Here is a 22,247-nt window from a genome sequence, read left to right as displayed (position 1 = left end):
AAATATGAAAAATCCTCTAGTATGTCTCATAATGAATTGCAAACTGCTTTTGATACTTTACACTATGAAGCGAAAGAAGCCTTTAAAAGGCTTGCCTCAAATAAGAAAATCTTTTCTCATTTGGAACATAAAATCCAAGAATCCGAACGGAAACTTGAGGCTCTTAAAGCTTCCATAGTGGAAAGCACAAAAACAAGTTATGAGGACCTTAAAAGTAGAATGATGAACTTTGGGTGTGATACTTGTTACATTTGGCAAGGTGAAGTAAGAAACCTAAAAGCCAAACTTGACAAGGCTCTTGAGCCCAAGATTACTTTTGCTATCAACAAATCTAATTTTCGAAAAAGTATGGTTAATCCATATCAAAAATATAAATATGTTATAAAAGATGAAGATAGCAAAAGCAATCCAAATGTAACTTTCTCTTGTCTCTATTGTTGCAAGAAAGGCCATTCCATTGCTAAATGTAGATTTAGGAGGTTTTTAGTTCCTAAAGGCATTTATCAATGGATGCCCAAATGCAACCATTTCGTTCCTCACCACTCAGGATCCAATAAGCAATTGGGTACCTTCTCTTGTTAATTATCTTGTCACAGGTACAATGCCTCGAGACTACCGAGAGAAGATGGGTTCTCGACAGTGGATGCTCAAGGCACATATCAGGTGACATATCTCTCTTCATTGATTTTGTGGCTAAGAAGAAGGGATATGTAACTTCTGGTGACAACAACCGTGGAGCAATACTTGGGAAAGGTAGTGTAGGTAATCCCTCCTCTACTACTATTTCTGATGTGTTGCTTGTCGAAGGTCTTAAACACAATCTACTTAGCATCAGTCAATTATGTGACAAAGGATACAATGTATCGTTTTCAAAAGATTGTTGCAAAATTGTACATAATGATGATAAGAAGAGTATGTTTAATGGTCTTCGTGTGAACAATGTCTATATGCTTGACTTAAATGAAGTATCGTTAACAAGTGACAAATGCCTCGTAACAATGAGTGAAGATTCATGGTTATGGCATAGGCGTTTAGCACATGTTAACTTTGACTTACTCAACAAAGTAGTCTCAAAAGATCTAGTCCTAGGTCTCCCCAAAATTAAGTTCACCAAGGATCACCTTTGTGATGCTTGTCAAAAGGGGAAGCAAACGAGGATCTCATTTAAATCCAAAAATATCGTTTCAACAACGAGACCTCTCGAGCTTCTCCATATGGATCTATTTGGGCCATCTAGGATTAAAAGTCTAGGAGGAAACTATTACGGTTTCGTAATAGTGGACGACTTTTCTCGATTTTGTTGGACTATTTTCTTAGTAAGTAAGAGTGACACATTCGCCGCCTTTGAACGATTTGCTAAGCTTTCCCAAAATAAACTAAATACAAACATTGTTGCAATTAGAAGCGATCATGGAGGTGAATTTGAAAATCACTTATTTGAAGAATATTGCGGTAACCATGGTATTGATCATAACTTCTCCGCTCCACGTACTCCTCAACAAAATGGGGTTGTGGAGCGTAAAAATCGAATTTTGGAAGAATTGGGAAGAACAATGATAAATGAAAGTGGCTTACCAAAATATTTTTGGGCTGACGCCATTAGTACGGCTTGTTACGTTTTGAATAGGGTGCTCATTCGCCCCATTCTAAACAAAACACCGTATGAACTTTTAAAAGGGCGAAAGCCAAATGTTTCTCACTTACATGTCTTTGGTTGCAAATGTTTTGTATTGAACAATGGAAAGGAAAACTTAGGGAAATTCGATTCCAAGGCCGACGAAGGTATCTTCCTCGGATACTCTCAATCTAGCAAAGCATATAGAATATACAACAAACGATTACTTACTGTAGAAGAGTCTGTACATGTTACTTTTGATGAATCCAATCCGAGAAACGTCGGAAAGGGTAGTGTTTTTCATGGTGCAGGTACATCTACTGAAGACATACTCAAAGGTTGCGAGCCGGGGATTGATCAACCCGACTTAGTCAAAATTGAGGAGGACAAAGATGTACAACATGAGGAAACCGAGGCAGTTCATCCGCCTTCAAACGATGATCTCCCTCAAGCTTGGAAGTCTTCCAAAGACCATCCAATCGACAACATTCTCGGGGACATCTCAAAGGGTGTAACAACTCGATCTAAGCTAAGTAATTTCTGTTATCACTTCGCTTTCGTTTCGCAGATGGAACCTAAAAACCCTAAAGAAGCCCTACTCGATGAACACTGGTTTTTATCAATGCAGGAGGAACTTAATCAGTTCACCAGAAATGAGGTTTGGGACCTCGTCCCTCCTCCGCGAGATCATCGAGTAATCGGCACCCGATGGGTGTTTAGGAACAAGCTGGACGAAAACGGGGTAATAACCCGTAATAAGGCGCGTTTAGTCGCGCAAGGGTATAACCAAGAGGAAGGCATCGACTATGAGGAAACTTATGCGCCGGTTGCCCGACTCGAGGCTATACGCATTCTCCTTGCTTTCGCTTGTGCGAAAGACTTTAAGCTATTCCAAATGGATGTCAAGAGTGCATTCCTTAACGGTCACATAAATGAAGAGGTTTATGTCGCACAACCTCCGGGTTTCGAATCCCATGAGTATCCTGATCATGTCTATAAACTAAAAAGAGCTTTGTATGGCCTCAAACAAGCTCCTAGAGCTTGGTATGAGAGACTAAGCAAATTCTTACTCGATCAAAAATACTCAAGAGGAAAGGTTGACACAACCCTCTTCATTAAACGTCAAGGAAAGCACTTGATATTAGTGCAAATTTATGTAGATGATATCATATTTGGATCTACTAACATGAATCTTGTGAGAGAGTTTTCTGACCTTATGCAGGGTGAATTCGAGATGAGTATGATGGGGGAGCTCACATACTTTCTCGGTCTGCAAATCAAACAGCTCAAAGAAGGAACTTTCGTGAGCCAGACAAAGTACTGTTTGGACCTTATCAAGAGATTTGACATGGCAAAAGCAAAGGCCATAGACACCCCCATGCCTACGTGTACAAACTTGAACAAAGATGAAGACGGTAAGGAAGTAGATGTAAAACGGTATAGAGGTATGATTGGTTCACTCCTTTATCTTACTGCTTCTCGTCCCGATATTATGTTTAGCGTATGCATGTGCGCAAGATATCAATCATGTCCCAAGGAATCCCATTTAAAAGCCGTCAAACGAATACTTCGATACCTATCCGGTACTCCGAAGTATGGACTGTGGTATTCCAAAGGTAATGATTGTTCTTTGGTAGGTTTTTCCGATTCCGACTTTTCCGGTTGCAAATCGGATAGGAAGAGCACCAGTGGCACTTGTCACTTATTTTCAAACTCTTTGGTCAGTTGGCATAGCAAGAAACAGGTTTCTGTTGCTTTGTCAACCGCCGAAGCGGAATACGTTGCCGCCGGTAGTTGTTGTGCCCAAATCCTATGGATTAAGCAACAACTATTGGATTTTAACCTCAAACTTGAACGTATTCCCATTTTTTGTGACAATACAAGTGCCATTAACCTGACCAAGAATCCTGTGCTACATTCTCGCACCAAACATATCGAAATTCGACACCACTTTCTTCGGGATCATGTAGAGAAAGGTGACATTGTTTTCGAACATATTAATACTGAAAATCAACTAGCGGACATTTTCACAAAGCCGTTAGCCACTGAACCTTTCTTTCATATCCGCCGAGAACTTGGTATTCTCGATATTTCGGAACGGGCACTATAATCTGCTGTTTTACCTTATTCCACTTAAGACTATAATCTTGTACTTCTAACAAGTTGATGTTGTTGCAAGCACAAGTTTAGTGTTCACCAAGTCACTCCGGCATCAAGGTGATATTGTTCCCTTCTCTCTCTCTTTCTGCAAAGTTTCATGATTAACATAGCTATACCACATAATGATATTGTATATATATGCATGATGTATCTCCTTGGATGTTTACTGACGTATGGCATTCTATCTATGCATCAAACTTGTCAACATATGTGCAGAAAAATGTAAAACTGAAATCTTTGCTTATTGTTTGATTGTATTCATTTCTCTGTTATGCTTGTTTGTGCTCAATCCATTTTAATGATTAATGTTCTTTTAATTAATGATTATCATTCAGTAATGATATTGGTGTGATATTATTATCTGTTTGTGTTATTTCCTGTGAATTTTTTTGTTATGTTGAATAATTGTTCCTTGTCTCTTTTTGATGTTGTCAAAGGGGGAGAAGAGTACAAGCAGCCAAAATGTTCGACACAATTAACAGTCGGTTTTGCAGATAGCGTTAGATTACAAAATAAAGGGGGAGTGTGCACAATGTGTGTAAATACTGCATATACTGCATGTTGTTTGCTCTTTGGCTGTGCACAGGTTGTCATCATCAAAAAGGGGGAGTATGTAAGGGCAAAGTGTCAGACAACATACGATCGCAAGTTTCGATGATGACAAATGACCACCATGCATGTCTACAAACAAATGCAACACATCACCTATCATATCCTTTCCTATGCTTATCTAAATCTGTTATAATTCTTAAAAACATATGTGGACAAAGTGTGATCATGACGAAATGCATGAAAATCACAAAATACGAATTTTTGCAGGTTTGAAGGCTTTGAGTCAACCACAGGTCAGCTCATGGAACCTTTGAGTCGACCATAAGGGTCAGCTCAAAGCTCACGGGTCAGCGCATGATGCTTTGAGTCAACCACAGGTCAGCTCATGGAACCTTTGAGTCGACCATAAGGGTCAACTCAAAGCTCACGGGTCAGCGCATGATGCTTTGAGTCAACCACAGGTCAGCTCATGGAAGCTTTGAGTCGACCATAAGGGTCAGCTCAAAGCTCACGGGTCAGCGCATGATGCTTTGAGTCAACCACAGGTCAGCTCATGGAACCTTTGAGTCGACCATAAGGGTCAACTCAAAGCTCACGGGTCAGCGCATGATGCTTTGAGTTAACCACAGGTCAGCTCATGGAAGCTTTGAGTCGACCATAAGGGTCAGCTCAAAGCTCACGGGTCAGCGCATGATGCTTTGAGTCAACCACAGGTCAGCTCATGGAAGCTTTGAGTCGACCATAAGGGTCAGCTCAAAGCTCACGGCTTAGCACACGCCGACCTATGGTCGACCGCTCGCGCGTAAACTCAGTTTTCTGAGTTATTTCCACTGTTTGAAATTCTATTATGTTTGATTGGTTTTGTCAGTTACTATATATACAAGTCAAAACACTTGTATCAACTAACATTTGCTAATTTGAATTCAAGTGTTCAAGGAAACAAGAAAGAGTGAAATAGGTGTCCAAGATTCATCATCTTCATCTTCAACATCTCACAACACATCAACTACACACAACCATTTTTGATGTGCTTCGTGTTCGGTTAAAGGTGATAAGGTTCGAAGCTGTGATCGAAGAATCCAGTTCGGGTTGAAGCTTGTGGCAGGTTCTTTCTTGAATAAAACCGTTAGGGTTTTGTCCTCCAATACGGGTTTGTGTTTGGGGGTTTTTGGACGAATCGTTCTTCAATATTCAGCCGAGCGAAGGTGATTGAGAAGAGGAAAGTATTCATCAGTCTAGTAGCGGATTCGGTGGCATTGAAGTGAAGGATTCGGGTTCGACTCGTTGTGTTTGAGATCAGCCGGGCCGAGGGTTTGAAGAACGGAAGATTCTTCAACAAAGGGGCTAGAATCGGAGGTCTAGCATCAACGATCGAAGGTCTTGATTCATCTTGAATCAAGGAGCAAGGATAGGAAGCATCGTTCAACACATTGGAAGTTTTGTTGTTTACATGCTTTGCAATCCTTGTATAAACGATTAAATTTCACAGGTGATATCTAATTAATCATCTCAATTCTAGTTTTAGAATTGAGGGCAGACGTACCCCGAAGCGAGGACGGCGGGGGAACTGCCTCATCAAATCTCTGTCTTCTTTAATTTTCTGCATAATCTGTTTTTCAGCTTAAAAATTAAGTGATTTTAGTTTAAGCAATTTTACCAAACGTTGATATAAGTTGAGTAAGAGATTAAAACTGCTGTTTGAATACAAAGTACAATAGTGTATTGTACTAGATAAATTTGAATTACTTACTCAACTCAAATATCTCTTGGAGTGTATGCACACCAAGTGTTTGTGAATTTGCATAAGCCAAAGTTGTCTTAAGTTTACATTCAGTTTAATTTGGTATTTTGTATCATTGGAACTAGGCTTGCTAGTTAGTGAAATATATCAATTGAGTGTGCAAATAGTGTAGTAATTAGTATTTCATTTTATCTCAAATCCATTAGCTTAACGCATATCCGGTTTTCCAATAACGGTTCGTTTTAGACTAAATTTTCCTCGGCTGCTTCCGCACTTAAAAACAATTTTTAAAACCAATTTTCTTTTAAATTGGTAGCGCCGACTCAAGATTTTAATTGGGATCTATTCAACCCCCCCTTCTAGATCCGTGCCATAGTCTAACAATGGACACGGTGAAAAATGAGTGTTTGTCTTGATCCGCAATGGAATTTCAGAACACTGATTTCAGCCATCCACACTGGCTTCTGACAGTTGGGCGGGCGTCGTATGAAGGTGAGGAAAGTAGAGTATCGTTGTCCATACATAACGTTGACTGATGCAAGCCCTGATGATACGTAGATGTATTACCTGGATCGTATAGAAAATGATGAAGATGTCCAGTGTATGTTTTCGGCATATAGTGGTGAAGTTAATAGAGGAGTTGAAGGTCCACTTGTGTTGGTTGTTGTTGTTGATTAGTTTTTTAATTACCAGTTGTGTTGGTTGTTGTTGTTGTTTAGTTAATGTGGTCGTACTTTGTAACCATAAGCCTTTGATTATCAAATGTATTTCATAATTGTTTGTTCCCAAAAGACATTAGAAATACACAATGGTTTATATATATTACGTGCATAGTTGTTAATAATTAAAAAAAAACATAATCATCTGGACGGATATTTAAAACAACAACATAATCATTTGGATGGTCGCTGGGATGGTCCTGCAACATTAGGACATTTCCTACGCATATGTCCTATTTCATGGCAAATTCCACACCTTCTCTTTTCCTTCTCAACGTCATCCATCTCGGTTCTAATCCTGGTGCTGTTTGGGCGTCCTTTCTCCCTCCTTCTCATAGAGTTGTCGTGGAAAAGAGTAAATCCTTCATATTGTGACCAATTCTCCTCATGGGGAAGTCCTAGGAAACTCTCCTGATAGACCTTGAAGACGTTAAGAATTTTAAAGACGTCTGGAATGTGAATGGAATAATCCTGGCGTATGCTCGAACATGCTGCGATTACATGGGAGCAAGGTAAGTGAAATGCCTGAAGTTTCCCACAGTCACAGTGTTGTTTCCTCAGATCAACGCTGAATGTTCTGGTTGGTCGACTGTCGTTATGATTAATCTTCTCTTGGACAATGAAATAAAATCTCTCTCGATCGAACTGCATGACATTGTGCGTGTTAGCTTTGATGACTTCCTCAGCCATCCCCTTGTTGCAGTTATCAATGAAAACCTACCCAGAGGCTAACATTTTTGTCCACTGATGGCCTCTTCTACCAAATAGTGATCCTAAACGATAGTACGTAGATTTGACCAATGTAGTGATTGGAAGGTTTCGGGTTTCTTTTAGCACCGAGTTCATTGCTTCTGCTAGGCTAGTTGTCACGTGACCCCAACGTTGCCCCCCGTCAAATGCCCTTGCCCACTTCTCCCGAGGGATGTTGTCTATCCATGATAAAGCGTCGTTGTTTGTTCTTCGGATTTCCCCCCGATAGTAGTTAAATGTTGCCTCTGTTAACACATAACCCATGTTAACAACTATTTTGTGCAGATCCTTGTCTTTAATCTCGTGCATGAAGTTTTGTGCGATGTGTCTAATGCAATAGACGTGTGATGAAGGAGGAAACTGCCATCCATTTTCTGGGTTGTTGTATGCACTCTTTATCAATTCATGTCTGTCTGATATTAGGCATAGATTTTCTTGGGGGGTAACGTGCATTCCCAAATTCTTAAGAAAGAAACTTCAGGCTTCCTTTGTCTCACTTTCAACCAATGCGAACACTATCAGAAATATGTTCTCGTTCCCATCCTGTGCCACAGTCATCAACAAAGTCCCTCTGTACTTGCCATACAACCAAGTTCCATCAACCTGCACAATTGGTTTACAATACGCGAAACCACGTATACATGGTCTAAACGCCCAAAACAGACGATGAAAAATCCTTTGGTCACCCAAGTATGAACCATCATTTGAAATCACAGGTAAAGATTGTAATTCTATAATGGTACCTGGTAGATATGTTTTCATTACCAGTATCCACTACGGAAGATCGTTGTAAGATGTCTCCCAATTTCCATACAGCGACTCAATTGCCTTACACTTTGCAACCCATGCCTTTTTGTATGATATGATATACCTGTATTTCTCAACAACATGAGCATTGATAACCTTCACCTTAAGAGAAGCGTCCCGACTTACAAGCTCCATTATGCTCTTGCTAATCATTTCTGAACTGAGTTTTGTATGGTCTTGTGACATGGAAGTGGTTGTGCACGTATGAGGCCCACTAGACTTACCAACTCTCCACCTTGAGTTGCCCTTATGCAAAGAGACCCTGCATTTGAAATTGCATGTTGAATTTCTACATTTGATGACAAAACGTACATTTTCAAATTTAACCACAGAAAAATCTAGACTACGTTTTATATGCCATTGTTGCAATGCTAGAACACACTCTTCCTTATCTTCATACTCGATGCCCTCCTCTATTTCGTCAGAATTGTGAGTTGGTATGAAACTGCCGAAAACGGAGATTGGTTCAGCATCATCCAAACTTATGTTTTGCATGTGTGCTGGTGGGTTGTACAAACTAAATGGTTGCGCTCTTACACTACTAGAATAAGTCATTTTAGCCTCCTAGTTTAGAGTCGGCCACCGACACGGACACTATTAGTGTCGGCTAAGCCTACACTAACGGACTCTATCTACGTACATCTTTTAAGACAAGTTATTTTTTTTATCAGTGTCGGCAAAACCGACACTACTTGTTATGTTACCTTTGAAGAATGTTTGATTAATTTATTTAGAGTCGGTGTGACCGACTCTATCTAGTAGCATTATTTTTTAATTAGTATTTATTTACTTAGAGTCCGCGTAGCCGACGCTATTCTTATAACATATACATTTTCCATTTATTTATCTATAATATGTATATATATTTAAGGTTTAAGTATTTTATTTATTAATTAGAGTCCGCTTGGCGGACGCTATGGAATTTTCTATTTCTGACCAAAAATTGTGCGACAACTTATTTCCCTCTTTCCTTTTCCCTCGTCATTTTTCACTCTCCCTCCATTTCATTTCACAACACGAAAACCCTAATTCCATGCTAAATCGTGAATCCGTTTTTTTCCAATTTCGTGAACCGATTCGTGAATCCCTAATCCGTGAATCCATTGAAGAATCCCTAATTCAAAATCCCTCGTTAAAGGGTTTCTGAATCATCAAAGGTAATGCATATTCATCTCAAGTGATTTCCATGGAGTTTTGGTTTAATGAGTATGAGATAGTCATATGTTTTATGTTTTCTGAATGTAGGTTTTCCAGAACTATCGGCTTTGTGGATGCTGGAATCAACTTTTCTTTGCAAGTTTAGTATTGTTTCCAAATATGTTTAAAGTCTCCTTTAAGTCTGAAACTACAAAAATCAAATTATTTGCTAATTGGTTTTCTGAATGTAGGTTTTCAAGAATGCTCATCTTACTTAGTGGAGGCAGTAAGCAGTTGTTGAATGCAAGTTAATTTGGAACCGAAGCACTATATCATCCGGGATTTTGCAAAGACAACTCTTTCTCAAGGTTAGTCATCCCTATGTTAATTTGGAACCAGACTGAACTGTTAGTGTTTGCAATAGTTAGTGTTTGCATCAGTTAGTATTTCTCAAGGTTGAGAATTGTTTATGAATTGATTTTGTGGTTATGAGGAGGCTATGGAATTTCCTAAGTTCTGCTTAATTATTTCTTATGGGGTCAAACTAAAAGAGCTGAAAAAGTTTGTGCTGGTTTAGATTTGTTTTTGTGGAACCAAGGTTTCTGGTATGTTGATGATATTGATGCATGTTTTCATCCTTCCTCTTATCTTGAATGTCCTTCATGTGGTTCTCTTGATGATGTTGCCTCCGAGTAATTTCCAGTTGTTGCATTGTGTATTGATGATGCGGCTGCTTGAGTGCTTTATAGATGAACTCATATCTGTAGTTTAGTTTCCCTTTTGTTGCTTGATGTATGTCCTCTAATGCTCTAGATTGTCCTGTTCTTGATGAGATATTTGTTGTTGAGCCTTCCTTGCTTCAGGCTGAAGGTGATGTTTTCATTGTGCCACCTGATTTGGCTGTTGTGCTTCTTGAATTATCTGCTGTGCCTGCATTCCATAACTGAATTATCTGCTTCTTGAATTATCCTGTTCTTGATTATCTGGCTGTTGTGACCTGATTATTAGTGCTTGTTTTCTAACTGTTGTTGATGTGTCTTAGTTAGTGCTTTGCTTGCTTCTAGTGACTGCAATTGAGAAGTGTTCCTTTGTTCTGTCTTGTGTTGTTGTCCTGTTGTGCATTCCACGAATTCGCGATATAGGGTTCGAAGAGGTTAGAATGGTGATTTATGTTAGAACGTTCGAAGAAGCCGCAAAGTTATGAGAGAGTGAGGTTATAGTCATTTTTCAATTCTGTTTGCAGGTGATTTGCTTGAGAAGTTTGTTGGGAAAAGTTGTTAGGTAACGGTTTAGAATTTGTTGTGAAATTCGGTTAGTTGATTTTGGTCATGAGAGAATGATGGTTCTGTTAGTTGGTTCCGTTAGTTGTGAAGAGTGAAGGTTCAGTTCTGTTATAGGTTGGGAAGAGGAGTTTTGAAGTTTGTTATTTTCGGAGCGGTTGTTGAAGAAACCTGGAAGTTAGAAGTTGGTTAGTGAGGTTCAGTTTCTATTAACAAAGTTAGTTATTAGTGAAAGTGGGATGCTTTCAAAACCGTGCGTCTCATTGACATTCATACGAAAATAACAATAAGTCAGTGTGGTTTACAAACCTGTGGAGAAACCAATAGGAACTAACTGAATTAATATTACTAATACCAAAATTCAATTACAGTGGTTTTAACGGAAATGTACAAGAAATCCAAGTGTATTCTAACTGACTTGCTAATTAACATGCCGCATCATACATTGACAAGCTTTTAACGACAATATAACCGGAATTTCAAGCATTTCACATAAGCAAATTAACAAATAAAAAAACTAACATAGACTAACAGGGAGAATAATTACTAATATTTTTTAATAACAGGAAGTCACTAACCCAATCATTTCAATAACAGTTCCAAATTTCCACTTAACTGTTTCTTAGTGTCCTAACAGGAATTTTAACAAATTAACATCCTCACAGTCTTTTTTTACTAACTGAAATTAACCTGCATAACTACATTCACATAAAACAAGGAGGGAAAATTTTACAATTTTCATTTCAGTTACATTCCACTTAAATCTCAATTTCGATTCAACTAACTTTTGAATTTCTAAACTAACTGAATTTACAATGGAATTTAATTTCAAAACAGAATTTGAGTTAAACATTTCACTCACCAAATCCACCTCTAACAGATTTTATAACTTCTCATAACAGATCCTAACTAACTAATAACCTCTAACAGAAACAAAATTGCTGCACAGTTTCTGTTATGAACTTCTTAGCTAATTAAGTGTTAGGAAATTAATTAGTTGAATGTGTTATTACTTATTAGTAATGTCAGCTGTGAACTATTGTTGAAAGTCTAATAGTTTGCTTCTGTTAATGTTAATGTTGAGTTGTTATGACTTAAATGAAACCATGATATGCTTTTATTGTGGACTGCTATTAGCGAACTGTTTGGTGATTACTGAATTTCTGTTAGGATGGAGTTAAGTTTCTGTTAGATTTCTTACTTGAGTTAAGTCTGCTATCAGTTAGTAGGTTGTTTTGAATTCTGTTATGACTGTTAATGTTTGTTAAATTTCGGTTAAGTGAAAATTGTGAGAGTTAATTAGTTAGGAAAACAGAATTGAAAAATGACTATAACCTCACTCTCTCATAACTTTGCGGCTTCTTCGAACGTTCTAACATAAATCACCATTCTAACCTCTTCGAACCCTATATCGCGAATTCGTGGAATTGTGAACCCTACAAATTTTTGAACTTTATTTTGATTTCGAACACGCATTGGCTATGTTGTGTTTTTCTCTTTTCGGTTTCCCTTGGATTGCGAATTGGTTATGTTGTAAATGAAATTCTAGCATCGGGATATAACCTTTCACCTTTGTGGCATTTGATTCGCATAGATTTTGTTTATATTTCAAATTAAGTTCTATTCTGTTGTTGTGATCACTGTCCCAGTGTTGTGTTTTTTTTTCTGGTTTCGAGGCGGTTGCTTTGTGTATCGGCTAGCTTATGCGTTTTGGTTGCGTATGTTTGTAGGTAGAAGTTTTGTTTTGGTTTGTATGTTGATTTGTGTTGGCATGATAATAATTTGGTACTACTGTACATGACAGTCTATATAGTGACTACATACTGCAAGTTGTTAGTTATTTCCATTAACATGTAGTTTTGGTTCGGTTTACATTAAAAAATAAACTAAGAATTAAGGCTTACATTGTTTTAGTTAGATTTCAGGAAGTGAGTACAATAGCTTATTGGATTTGTTAAAATATACAGCAGTTTAATAGATTTATAAATCTGTGCAGCAATTTTGTTTACGGTCTGAAATAATAATGTACAATAGTATTAAAATTTGGTATGTTCGTCATGTTTAATTTTTGAACCACTGAAAATAAAATAAAAATCCCTTGGAATGCATGTATTCTATTCTCTCCTAATACCCATTAGGAAGTTATCTGATTTTCTCCTAATACCCATTAGGAACTTATCAGCCATTCATTTTTGTCTAATATATGTTTTAATTTTCAGTGGTTGACGAGTTAATTGTTTGCCTTATAGAAAATGGATCGTACTTGGATGTACGATAGAGTATATTCCAATAGACACGGATTGAAAGAAGAGTATGTTCGCGGGGTTAAAGACTTCGTAAAGAGGGCTTTGAAACAACCTATTTGTAAATCTGAGGGAGGGATAAGGTGTCCGTGTATAAATTGCAAGTGTCTCAAGATAAGAACACCAACTAATGTTAGACTTCACTTGTATCGAGATGGATTTCAACCAGACTATTGGATTTGGACTCAACATGGAGAAGTAGAGCTCAATGTTAATACAAGGAATGATTCAAATAGTAGTAAGCATGTGCATCATGATGACCAAATTGAGGCAATGAATCAGATGGTGTATGATGCTTTTAGGCCTTATGGAGTATTCTCTCACGTGAATGATAACATAGAAGTTGAGGAATATACGGAGGATGAGTTTCCCAACGAAGATGCCAAACGATTTTATGACAAGTTGATATCTTTCAACAAGCCCATTTATGAGGGAGCTACCCAATCAATATTATCAATATCTACTCAACTTCTTGAAATTAGGTCTAATTGGCATGTACCACAAAAAGGTTTAGATTTTGTTGCACAAATGCTTAAAAGTGTATGTCCAGTTCAAAAATGCTTGCCCGATAACTATTACCAAGCAACACAGTTGGTATCTAAGTTAGGGCTAAAGGTTGAGAAGATTGATTGTTGTAAGAATGGTTGTATGTTATATTACAAGGATGATAGCAATCTATCAGAGTGCAAATTTTGTAATGCTCCTAGGTTCATTCCTCGCAAGACTGGCATGGGAAAGTACAAAGATATCCCAGTGAAGAGAATGTTCTACTTCCCAATCATTCCCAGATTACAAAGATTGTATGCATCAACTGAGTCGGCAAGTGAAATGAGATGGCATCACATGAACAAAAATAGTTCCAACATCCTTCGTCACCCGTCAGATGGAAAAGCATGGAAACATTTTGATAGTGTATATCCTGACTTTTCTAGGGAACCCAGAAATGTAAGGTTGGGTCTGTGTTCAGATGGTTTTACTCCTTACATTCAAGCGTCTGCTTCTCCATACTCATGTTGGCCAATAATAGTTACTCCGTATAATCTCCCCCCTGAAATGTGCAAGACCAAACCATACTTGTTTTTGGCATGCCTCATACCCGGACCTAAAAACCCTAAATTAAAGATAGATGTCTACTTGCAACCATTGATTGATGATCTACATCGATTGTGGTCCAATGGAATATTGACCTATGATATATCTACAAAATAAAACTTCATCATGAAAGCCTGCTTGATGTGGACAATTAATGATTTTCCAGCCTATGGTATGTTATCTGGATGGGGAACACAAGGTAAATTGGCATGCCCTCATTGTATGGAACACACTGATGCTTTCACCTTGAAAAGTGGCCATAAGAATTCCTGGTTTGACTGTCATCGTCGTTTCTTGCCATCTAATCACTCCTTCAGAAGGAGTAAAAGAAGTTTCCTAAAAAATAGGGTTGTGACCAATGAGCCACCTCCCATTTCCACAGGGAAAGATATATGGGCGGTAATAAGTAATTTTCCAAAAGTTACTGAAATTGGATGGGAGGCGAAATGGAAAGAATTCGAAGGGTATGGAGTGGATCACAATTGGAAAAAGCGAAGTATTTTTTGGGATCTCCCATATTGGAAGGATAACTTGTTAAGGCATAACCTCGATGTGATGCACATAGAAAAAAACGTCTTCGATAATATATTTAATACTGTCATGAATGTTAAGGATAAAACAAAGGATAATGAAAAGGCAAGAGAAGACTTGGCTAAATTATGCTTTCGCGGGGACTTGGAGCTCCAACCCTTAGAAAACGGAAAGAATGGTAAACCAAAGGCTAGTTACACTCTAACCAAATTTGAAGCCAAGTTGGTTTGTAAATGGCTTAAGGAATTGAGAATGCCAGATGGCTATGCTTCAAACCTCAGTAGGTGTGCCAATGTAGAAAAGGGTACGGTGCATGGGATGAAGAGCCATGATTGTCATGTTTTCATGGAATGTTTACTCCCAATTGCATTCCATTCATTGCCAGATTTGGTTTGGAAACCATTAACTGAGCTAAGTCGATTCTTTAAAGATCTTTGTTGCAATACATTGAGGATGGACGACTTAATTAAGTTGGATGAGAATATTCCAATTATCATATGCAAGTTGGAAAGGATTTTTCCACCAGGTTTCTTTGACTCAATGGAGCATCTTCCAATCCATCTTGCCAAAGAAGCAATTCTAGGTGGTCCAGTACAGTACCGATGGATGTATCCATTCGAAAGGTAATTGTTGTGGTTGATTTTATTAAGTTATTGCATGTTTATCATAAATTAATAAACGTGGAATGATTGAATGTGCAGATTTATGGGAGTCTCAAAGAGGGCAGTGACAAATAAGGCTAGAGTTGAAGGTTCCATATGCAGTGATTATATACATCGCGAGACAAATTACTTTTGCTCTCATTATTTCAACTCTTTCCGTTTGTTGCCAACCATAAATCTTAGTAACAAACCTCATTTAGACAATGATGACATTCTACCTACAATGTCCATTCTACAAAGTGGCGGTCGACCAAGTGGGAAGTCACGAAAATATTTTCTATCTGATAAGGAATGGAAGTCTTCACATGTGCATGTCTTGATAAATTGTGATGAGGTTAAACCATATCTTGAGTAAGTGTGCATCATAATATATTCAATCAAATTATTGATGCATATCATAATAGATATTTACTTATGAATCGTGTGATTTATTTCAGCATATTCTTAGAGAACCACTCTCTAGATATAGAAGATTCATCTGGGCGCATACATATAGAGTTTCCCATATGGCTGAAGAAATATGTAAATGAGGAGACAAATGGAGTTACTAACCAAGATATAATTGCCTTGTCTCGCAGTCCTGCATCAATGGCCATATCATGGAACATGTATTTTATCAATGGGTACAAGTTTCATACTGAAGAATGGAGCAAAGGTAGAAAAACTAGCAATTGTGGTGTGCACGTGAAAGGTCTTGCAGAAGGAGGAAATACTGATTTTTATGGAATAATCAAAGATATCTTTGAGCTAGATTACTTTGGTCTGAAGCATAAGATTCCAGTTTTTTATTGTGAATGGTTTGATCCAACAAGGAATACGGGCACAAAGGTTCACCCACAATATAAAACTGTGGATATTAAGATGGATAAACGTTATCGTCCTTATGATCCTTTCATCCTTGCGCAAAATGCAAGACAAGTGTATTATGTCCCATATCCAGAAATGTGTAGAGATATGCGTGGATGGTGTGCGGCAATCACCACAAAACCAAGGGGTCGCGTAGAGATTGACAACATAGAGGATGAAGTACCTTATCAATCTGATGGGATGTTACCGGCGCTACCCAATGTAGAAATTGAAGCAATATCTTGTTTGCGTGACATGTCACAATTAGATGTGTTTGAAGAGATTTTTGATTGCTCTACTAGTGAAGCAGATAGAGGGCATTGATGAAGATAAATTAAGTCGCTGTGCATTTATCTTTTCCCTGTAGAGAACTTTTTCTTTGTTTACCCCTCCTTTGTTAGCAGCATTCCTTTGTATTTGAAATGGCTCCATTTCTAATATCCTTGAATTACTTGATGCTTAGGCAGATATTTGCATCCTTGAATTACTCAACACTTTTTTTGATATTGGTGAACCTGAAAATACTGGTATGTATGATATGATTACAGGGTTTCTATAATGGAATATTTGAACACTGTAGATTTCCTTGATTAATTGATTTTCTGATGACTTGTGAGTACTTTCTATTTTGTCCTTTTTCGGTTGCATTTCTGTTTCCCACTTTGCAACCTTTTCCTTCAATCAGATGCAGGTAGGATATCGTACTAAACTTTTCATTTTGATATATCATTGTAACTTGATGCTGCCAAGTATAGACTGTTAAATTACATTTGCGAGGAATTATTTTATATTATCATATCCACTGTTGTGTAAATGTATCTTATGCATTCTTTCCAACATGATAGTTTTCACGCTCCTTTGTTGCATCTTCCAAAATGTCTATGGTATCTTCTATGTAGTTCTATGCACATACCCAAGATATTTTGCAGGATGTGTGCTTTTTGTTGTTTTCAGAAGTGATGCTTTCACAATTGATGAAATAATTTGCAGTGACTTTACTATGCATTTGTTGAACTAAAATTAATTTAATATTATACTCGCCACATCTTTTCTTTTACTTTTAATTTTATCAGAAACTGCATTTGATAATGTTATGATACTGTTAAGAGTGTGAGACTGACTAATCCTTTTATTTTTATGACAACAGATGACTAAAAGAGGTGGAAAAGCTAAGGTATTAGCACCAGGAAAACTTCAAGAAGAACGAAATCGCATAATTAACAAGAAGCATATCGTTAGGAAACCTGCTCAAACAACATTGTCTATGCAGGATGCATCATCGGCACCAACACCAGCTCAGGCAGCACCGTCCGTGCAGGTTGCATCCTCGATGCCGACATCAACTTCAAAAAAATCATCTGTGCAGGCTGCATCGTCGATGCCAACACCAGCTCAGGAAGCATCGTCCGTGCAGGTTGCATCATCAATGCCAACATCAGCTTCTAAAAAATCGTGTGTGCAGGCTGCATCGTTGATGCCAACACCAGCTCAGGCAGCATCGTCCGTGCAGGCTGCATCGTCGATGCCAACACCAGCTCAGGCAGCATCGTCTGTGCAGGCTGCATCGTCGATGCCAACACCAGCTCCAACTGTAGTACCTGTTCATGCCACTACCTCTGAGAAATTCAGTTTTATGCCTACTCCAACTTTAAGCCATCAAACAATGGCTGGCCCTCAAAGTATAAACCTTCAAACAATGGCTAGCCCTTCAAATTTGGCAGAGGAGGAAGATGTGGATGCTGATGAGGATGAGGCGGTGGGTCAAGAAACTATTACCCCTCTTGTGCCAACAATAGATGAGAATGGGAAAGTTATTATAAAACCATCTGGTACTGGGTAAGTCATATATATTCTCATAATTTAATAATTTAGTAGTTTTATTATTGTATTTTGTCTAAAATATATATAACCTGTTAAGAAAGTTGAGAATATTACTATCCATATGATTCTTAATAATTTAGTAGTTTTATTATTGTATTTTGTAGGCTAGTTCCTGCCAAAGAAGTTGCTGGTGCCATTAATTATGCGATACGCAAACAATTTTATAAACCTATACATCATTGGTCTGCACTCGATCCTGATACGAAAGCTGATTGGTTTAAGTTGTTTGGAGTAAGTATTTATTGACTTTTGTCACTTAAGTTGATCAAATTATATTTAAAAAAGTAACTAATTGGTTATTAATATTAATTATGTGATTTTAATTATTTTAGGAGAAGGTTTCGTGGGATCCTTTCGATCATGCATTTGTCTATAGCGCATTTGAAAAAAAAGGAAGAAAACGATTAAACGACATGTTGGGGAAGGCGAGGAGAAAAGGGACTCGACCTTCATGGATTGGTGATGATGCTTGGGTTGAACTTCAAACTTATTGGAAAAAGACCGAGTTTTTGGCTGTGTCTTCTCAAAACAAGACCAATCGAGCTTCCGCAAGAGGCGGAGCAGTCCACACCACAGGCCGTAAGGCTCATATTGATGTTGCACTTCAACTTGTAAGTAATAAAATCCTAACAAATTATTATTATTATGAAGATTCTTTATATCTTGACAGTTTTACTCGTATTCTGTATTGATTATTGGATTATTTGATTTTTGTAGTCACGTGAACTTCAAAGGGATCTGCGTCCCGATGAGTTATTTTTAAAAACACACAAGAGGAAAAATGGTGAATGGGTTGACAGTCGTGCTGCATCTACTTATGTAAGTTCTCGTAAATTTTACTGCATCAATATTTGCATCCATGCTTTCAGAAGCAGACTTATTCAAATTAAACTCTCCAAAAAGGATCTAGTTATCCATTTTTATAGTCTAATGTAAGTTAGATATAATAGCACAAGTCCTATGTTTAACTATCAGTTTGAAATTCCTGCAATCAGTTTGCTGTGCTGTTTGATATTTGTTTGAAATTCCTGCATCAATATTTGCTGTGCTGTTTGATATCAGTTTGAAATTCCTGCAATCAGTTTGAAATTCCTGCTTGTGTTATCTTGCTGTTAAATATTCCTTACTTTTTCAACCTACTGACAGTGACGTGCTAACAACTCAACATTACTCACTAATCCGACTCCTAACACTAACAGAAATCAAACATTCAATTAACCATATGCTAACCACTAATTCAAACTATTTTTTTTACTTGCAGTCCAATTAAGGTTGGTATATAATTCTAATAGAGTTTCAAAACTGCTAACTCTATCCATGTAAACTAACTCTAACTTTTGTGATAATTCGTTCTATTAATCAACAAGGAGCATAGTTAGTAATATTTTTTATTAGTTTTTTTGTTTGGTTGTTACACTGTGAGTGAAGTTAGGAAAGAGTTGTTAAAATGCAATTAATTATAACTTCTGTTAGATGACAGTTGGAATGTTAATTCGGTTAGAGTTAATTTGTTAGATGTTTGGACAAGTTGAATTCTGCTAGGGAATCGATTCCATTGAAAATGAAATTCTGTCACATATATTACCTTCTAGATGCATGAGTTTACTAAGTCGATTTTGATCAAATGGAAACTAGCTTAATTGGTTCAGTCACATGAAAATGCTAGCAATCTTGTGGTGCAAATTGATTTGATTCATGATTTATGAAAACCTACTGTTAATTGATTATGCATTATTGTCACACTTATTTGAATATTAAATAGGATGGTTATTACTGTTGGCATTTTATTGAATTACGAAGTTATTGAATCAATTAGGAAATGAATGTGATTGAACAAATTTGGTTAAGTTGTTGTTGCTGCAGTTTTTTATGAAATTGAAACGCATGTTGAAAAATCAATTAGGAAACTAACTATTACTAACTATGTAACTCAAACAAACTTAGCATTATAAATAGTTAACTGATTCAACCTTTTAACAACATTTAACAAATTCTAACAATTCTTAACAGAGCACTAACTTCTAACCAACATATCATCTCTAAATTCTTAACAGAGCACTAACTTAGCATTATAATGTTGTGTTATGCAGAAGACTTTTAAAGAGAAGTTTGATGCAGAACTTCAGCCAACTGAAGAAGGGAACGGAGAGGTTGTTCAGGTGTTAGATGGAGAGCGTGTAAATAAGCTATGGACAGAGGCTGCTGGGGGCCGTAACCGTGGTCGGGTTTATGGCGCTGCAGATTTAGCTATTAATCTAAAACGTGGATAAAAAAGTTTTACCCAACAATCTCAAACTCCTCAACACTCTATGTTTGGGATGTCATTAGAAGCTGAAAGAGCAGCTAGAATTAGAGCTGAACAAATTGCCGAGGCTGCAACGACCCAATTACAAGAGGCTAACGAAGCAATGCGAGCTGCTACCGAGGCTGCAAAAGCTGCTACCGAGACTGCACAAAGGATGGAGAGGGAGATGAATGCTTGAAAGGAATTTATGATGAAGAAATTTGACACTTCAACTTTTGTATCACATTCTCATCATTATGATGACGATTTGGATGATCAATCATTAGATGAAGATTGATCTTGTACTTTTAGTAGAACGAATTAATCTCGGATGTGATTACTTTTTGTGTATGTTTTTTGAAAGTTAATGTGGGTAGAACTTTTGTAGTTACTTTCACGAATGTTTAAAATTGTTTCCAAATGTTTTACCATAAATATGATATTGTGGATTGAAAAAATTTGTTCGAGTGAGGTTGTCATGTTGCAACCCGTTATTGTCCTTTTTTGTTGACTTTAGAGTCGGTGTATGCAAGGCTAAATATTAGTATAGACTTTTCTATGTTGACTTTAGGGTCGGTGACACGGACGCTATCTGTTGACTTTTTTTGTTGACTTTAGAGTCGGACCGGCCAACGCTAAACATAATATTGACTTTTCATGGTTTTGAAACAACATAGCGTCGGTTCCATTAGTGTCCGCTTTAGCCTCCGTCTCCCCGAGGCTACGTAGCGTCGGTGTATCTTTAGCCGACGTTACACAGTAGCTTCGCAACTTTTATTCAAGGCCCGACACCGACGCTAAACCGACGCTAACCACATATTAGTGTCTGTTTTTTCACCATTAGCGTCTGTAAATGGCCGACGCTAAAAACAGTTTTTCTAGTAGTGTTAGTGCAACGGTCGGTGTGTCGAATATGTCCTCATTGCCATCGTCATCGCTAACACCAAATAGATCTTCAAATCGAACCTCCTCAAGATCATCCTCACTATTCTCGCCTACCTCTTCATTTGGTATGAAAGGTTCATTATTTTGAGTCGGCTCTTCGTCAATGGCTTGACTCATTCCATAGTCGTGTGACTGTACAGATTGCGTTGGATAATCGAGATTTTCATTGTGAGTCGGTTGTTCTTCAACATCTTCATTGTGACTCGGTTGTTCTTCAAGATTATCGACTAGACGAACATATATCTCAATGCTAGGTAATTGAGATAATGTTACATGACATTGAAACATCGACTAGACATCTTCGTCGGTCTCAATGGGTGTCATTATGTAAAAGACGGTATCATCATCTCCATTAAATAATGGTTGACGATAAATGATGTCTTCAACATAACGTTGCAACTTTTTTTCAATACAGTCTTTTAAATGATGAAAGTTGGAGTTGATGTGGATTTTGAACATAGTTAAATTTGTATTGCAAAATGAGAATCCCTCACTTGGATCTGTGAAAAGGGACCCTTCGGAATGGATAAAAACAATTAAATTTCTTTGAGCCATGGATGTAGAATATTTGATTTAGTTTAGGAGATATGAATGTATATTTGGTTTGGTGAGAATGAATGAAGATGTTATTGGTATTTATAGTAAACCATCCTATACAAATCACATGTTGATATTCATTTAATAGGAAGAGAGAGAAGGAGAGAAGGCGCGATCCCTAGGTTGTACTAGCTCGTCCATTCATTGGGCGAGCCAAAACCCTAAAAGAGTAACCTCGTCACTCCGTTGGACGAGTCAATACGGCAAACGCATCATCTCGTCATTCCATTGGACGAGCTCACAAAGACCAAAGCATGACTCGTCCATCAAAGTGACGAGCCTTAAGACAGGCTTTTGCGCAGTGCAACTTCCCATCAGCGTGGGAATCTCATCTTGCAAGATTCC

The 22,247-nt window shown here is 37.6% G+C and overlaps 1 protein-coding gene and 1 long non-coding RNA gene across 2 annotated transcripts; both read left to right on the top strand.

Moving 5' to 3' along the window:
• The first annotated feature begins 9,406 nt into the window (after positions 1–9,406).
• LOC127091713 (uncharacterized) lies at positions 9,407–17,506 on the top strand. Its single transcript, XR_007791979.1, has 4 exons — positions 9,407–9,501; positions 9,590–9,641; positions 9,733–9,849; positions 17,343–17,506. It is a non-coding gene; the product is annotated as an uncharacterized LOC127091713 (long non-coding RNA).
• Positions 17,507–17,549: 43 nt separating this feature from the next.
• LOC127091712 (uncharacterized) lies at positions 17,550–19,146 on the top strand. The gene is made up of 4 exons (XM_051030398.1): positions 17,550–18,031; positions 18,181–18,307; positions 18,409–18,687; positions 18,794–19,146. Exons 1-4 carry the CDS (start codon positions 17,574–17,576, stop codon positions 19,010–19,012), a joined length of 1,083 nt encoding a protein of 360 aa, XP_050886355.1. The 5' UTR covers positions 17,550–17,573; the 3' UTR covers positions 19,013–19,146.
• Positions 19,147–22,247: the final 3,101 nt, after the last annotated feature.

This window comes from Lathyrus oleraceus, chromosome 6 (genome assembly GCF_024323335.1).
Source record: "Lathyrus oleraceus cultivar Zhongwan6 chromosome 6, CAAS_Psat_ZW6_1.0, whole genome shotgun sequence".
In the NCBI taxonomy this organism is placed as follows: Eukaryota; Viridiplantae; Streptophyta; class Magnoliopsida; order Fabales; family Fabaceae; genus Lathyrus; species Lathyrus oleraceus.
The sequence above is the reverse complement of the archived record's forward strand: the minus strand, read 5'-3'. Positions and strand labels throughout refer to the sequence as shown.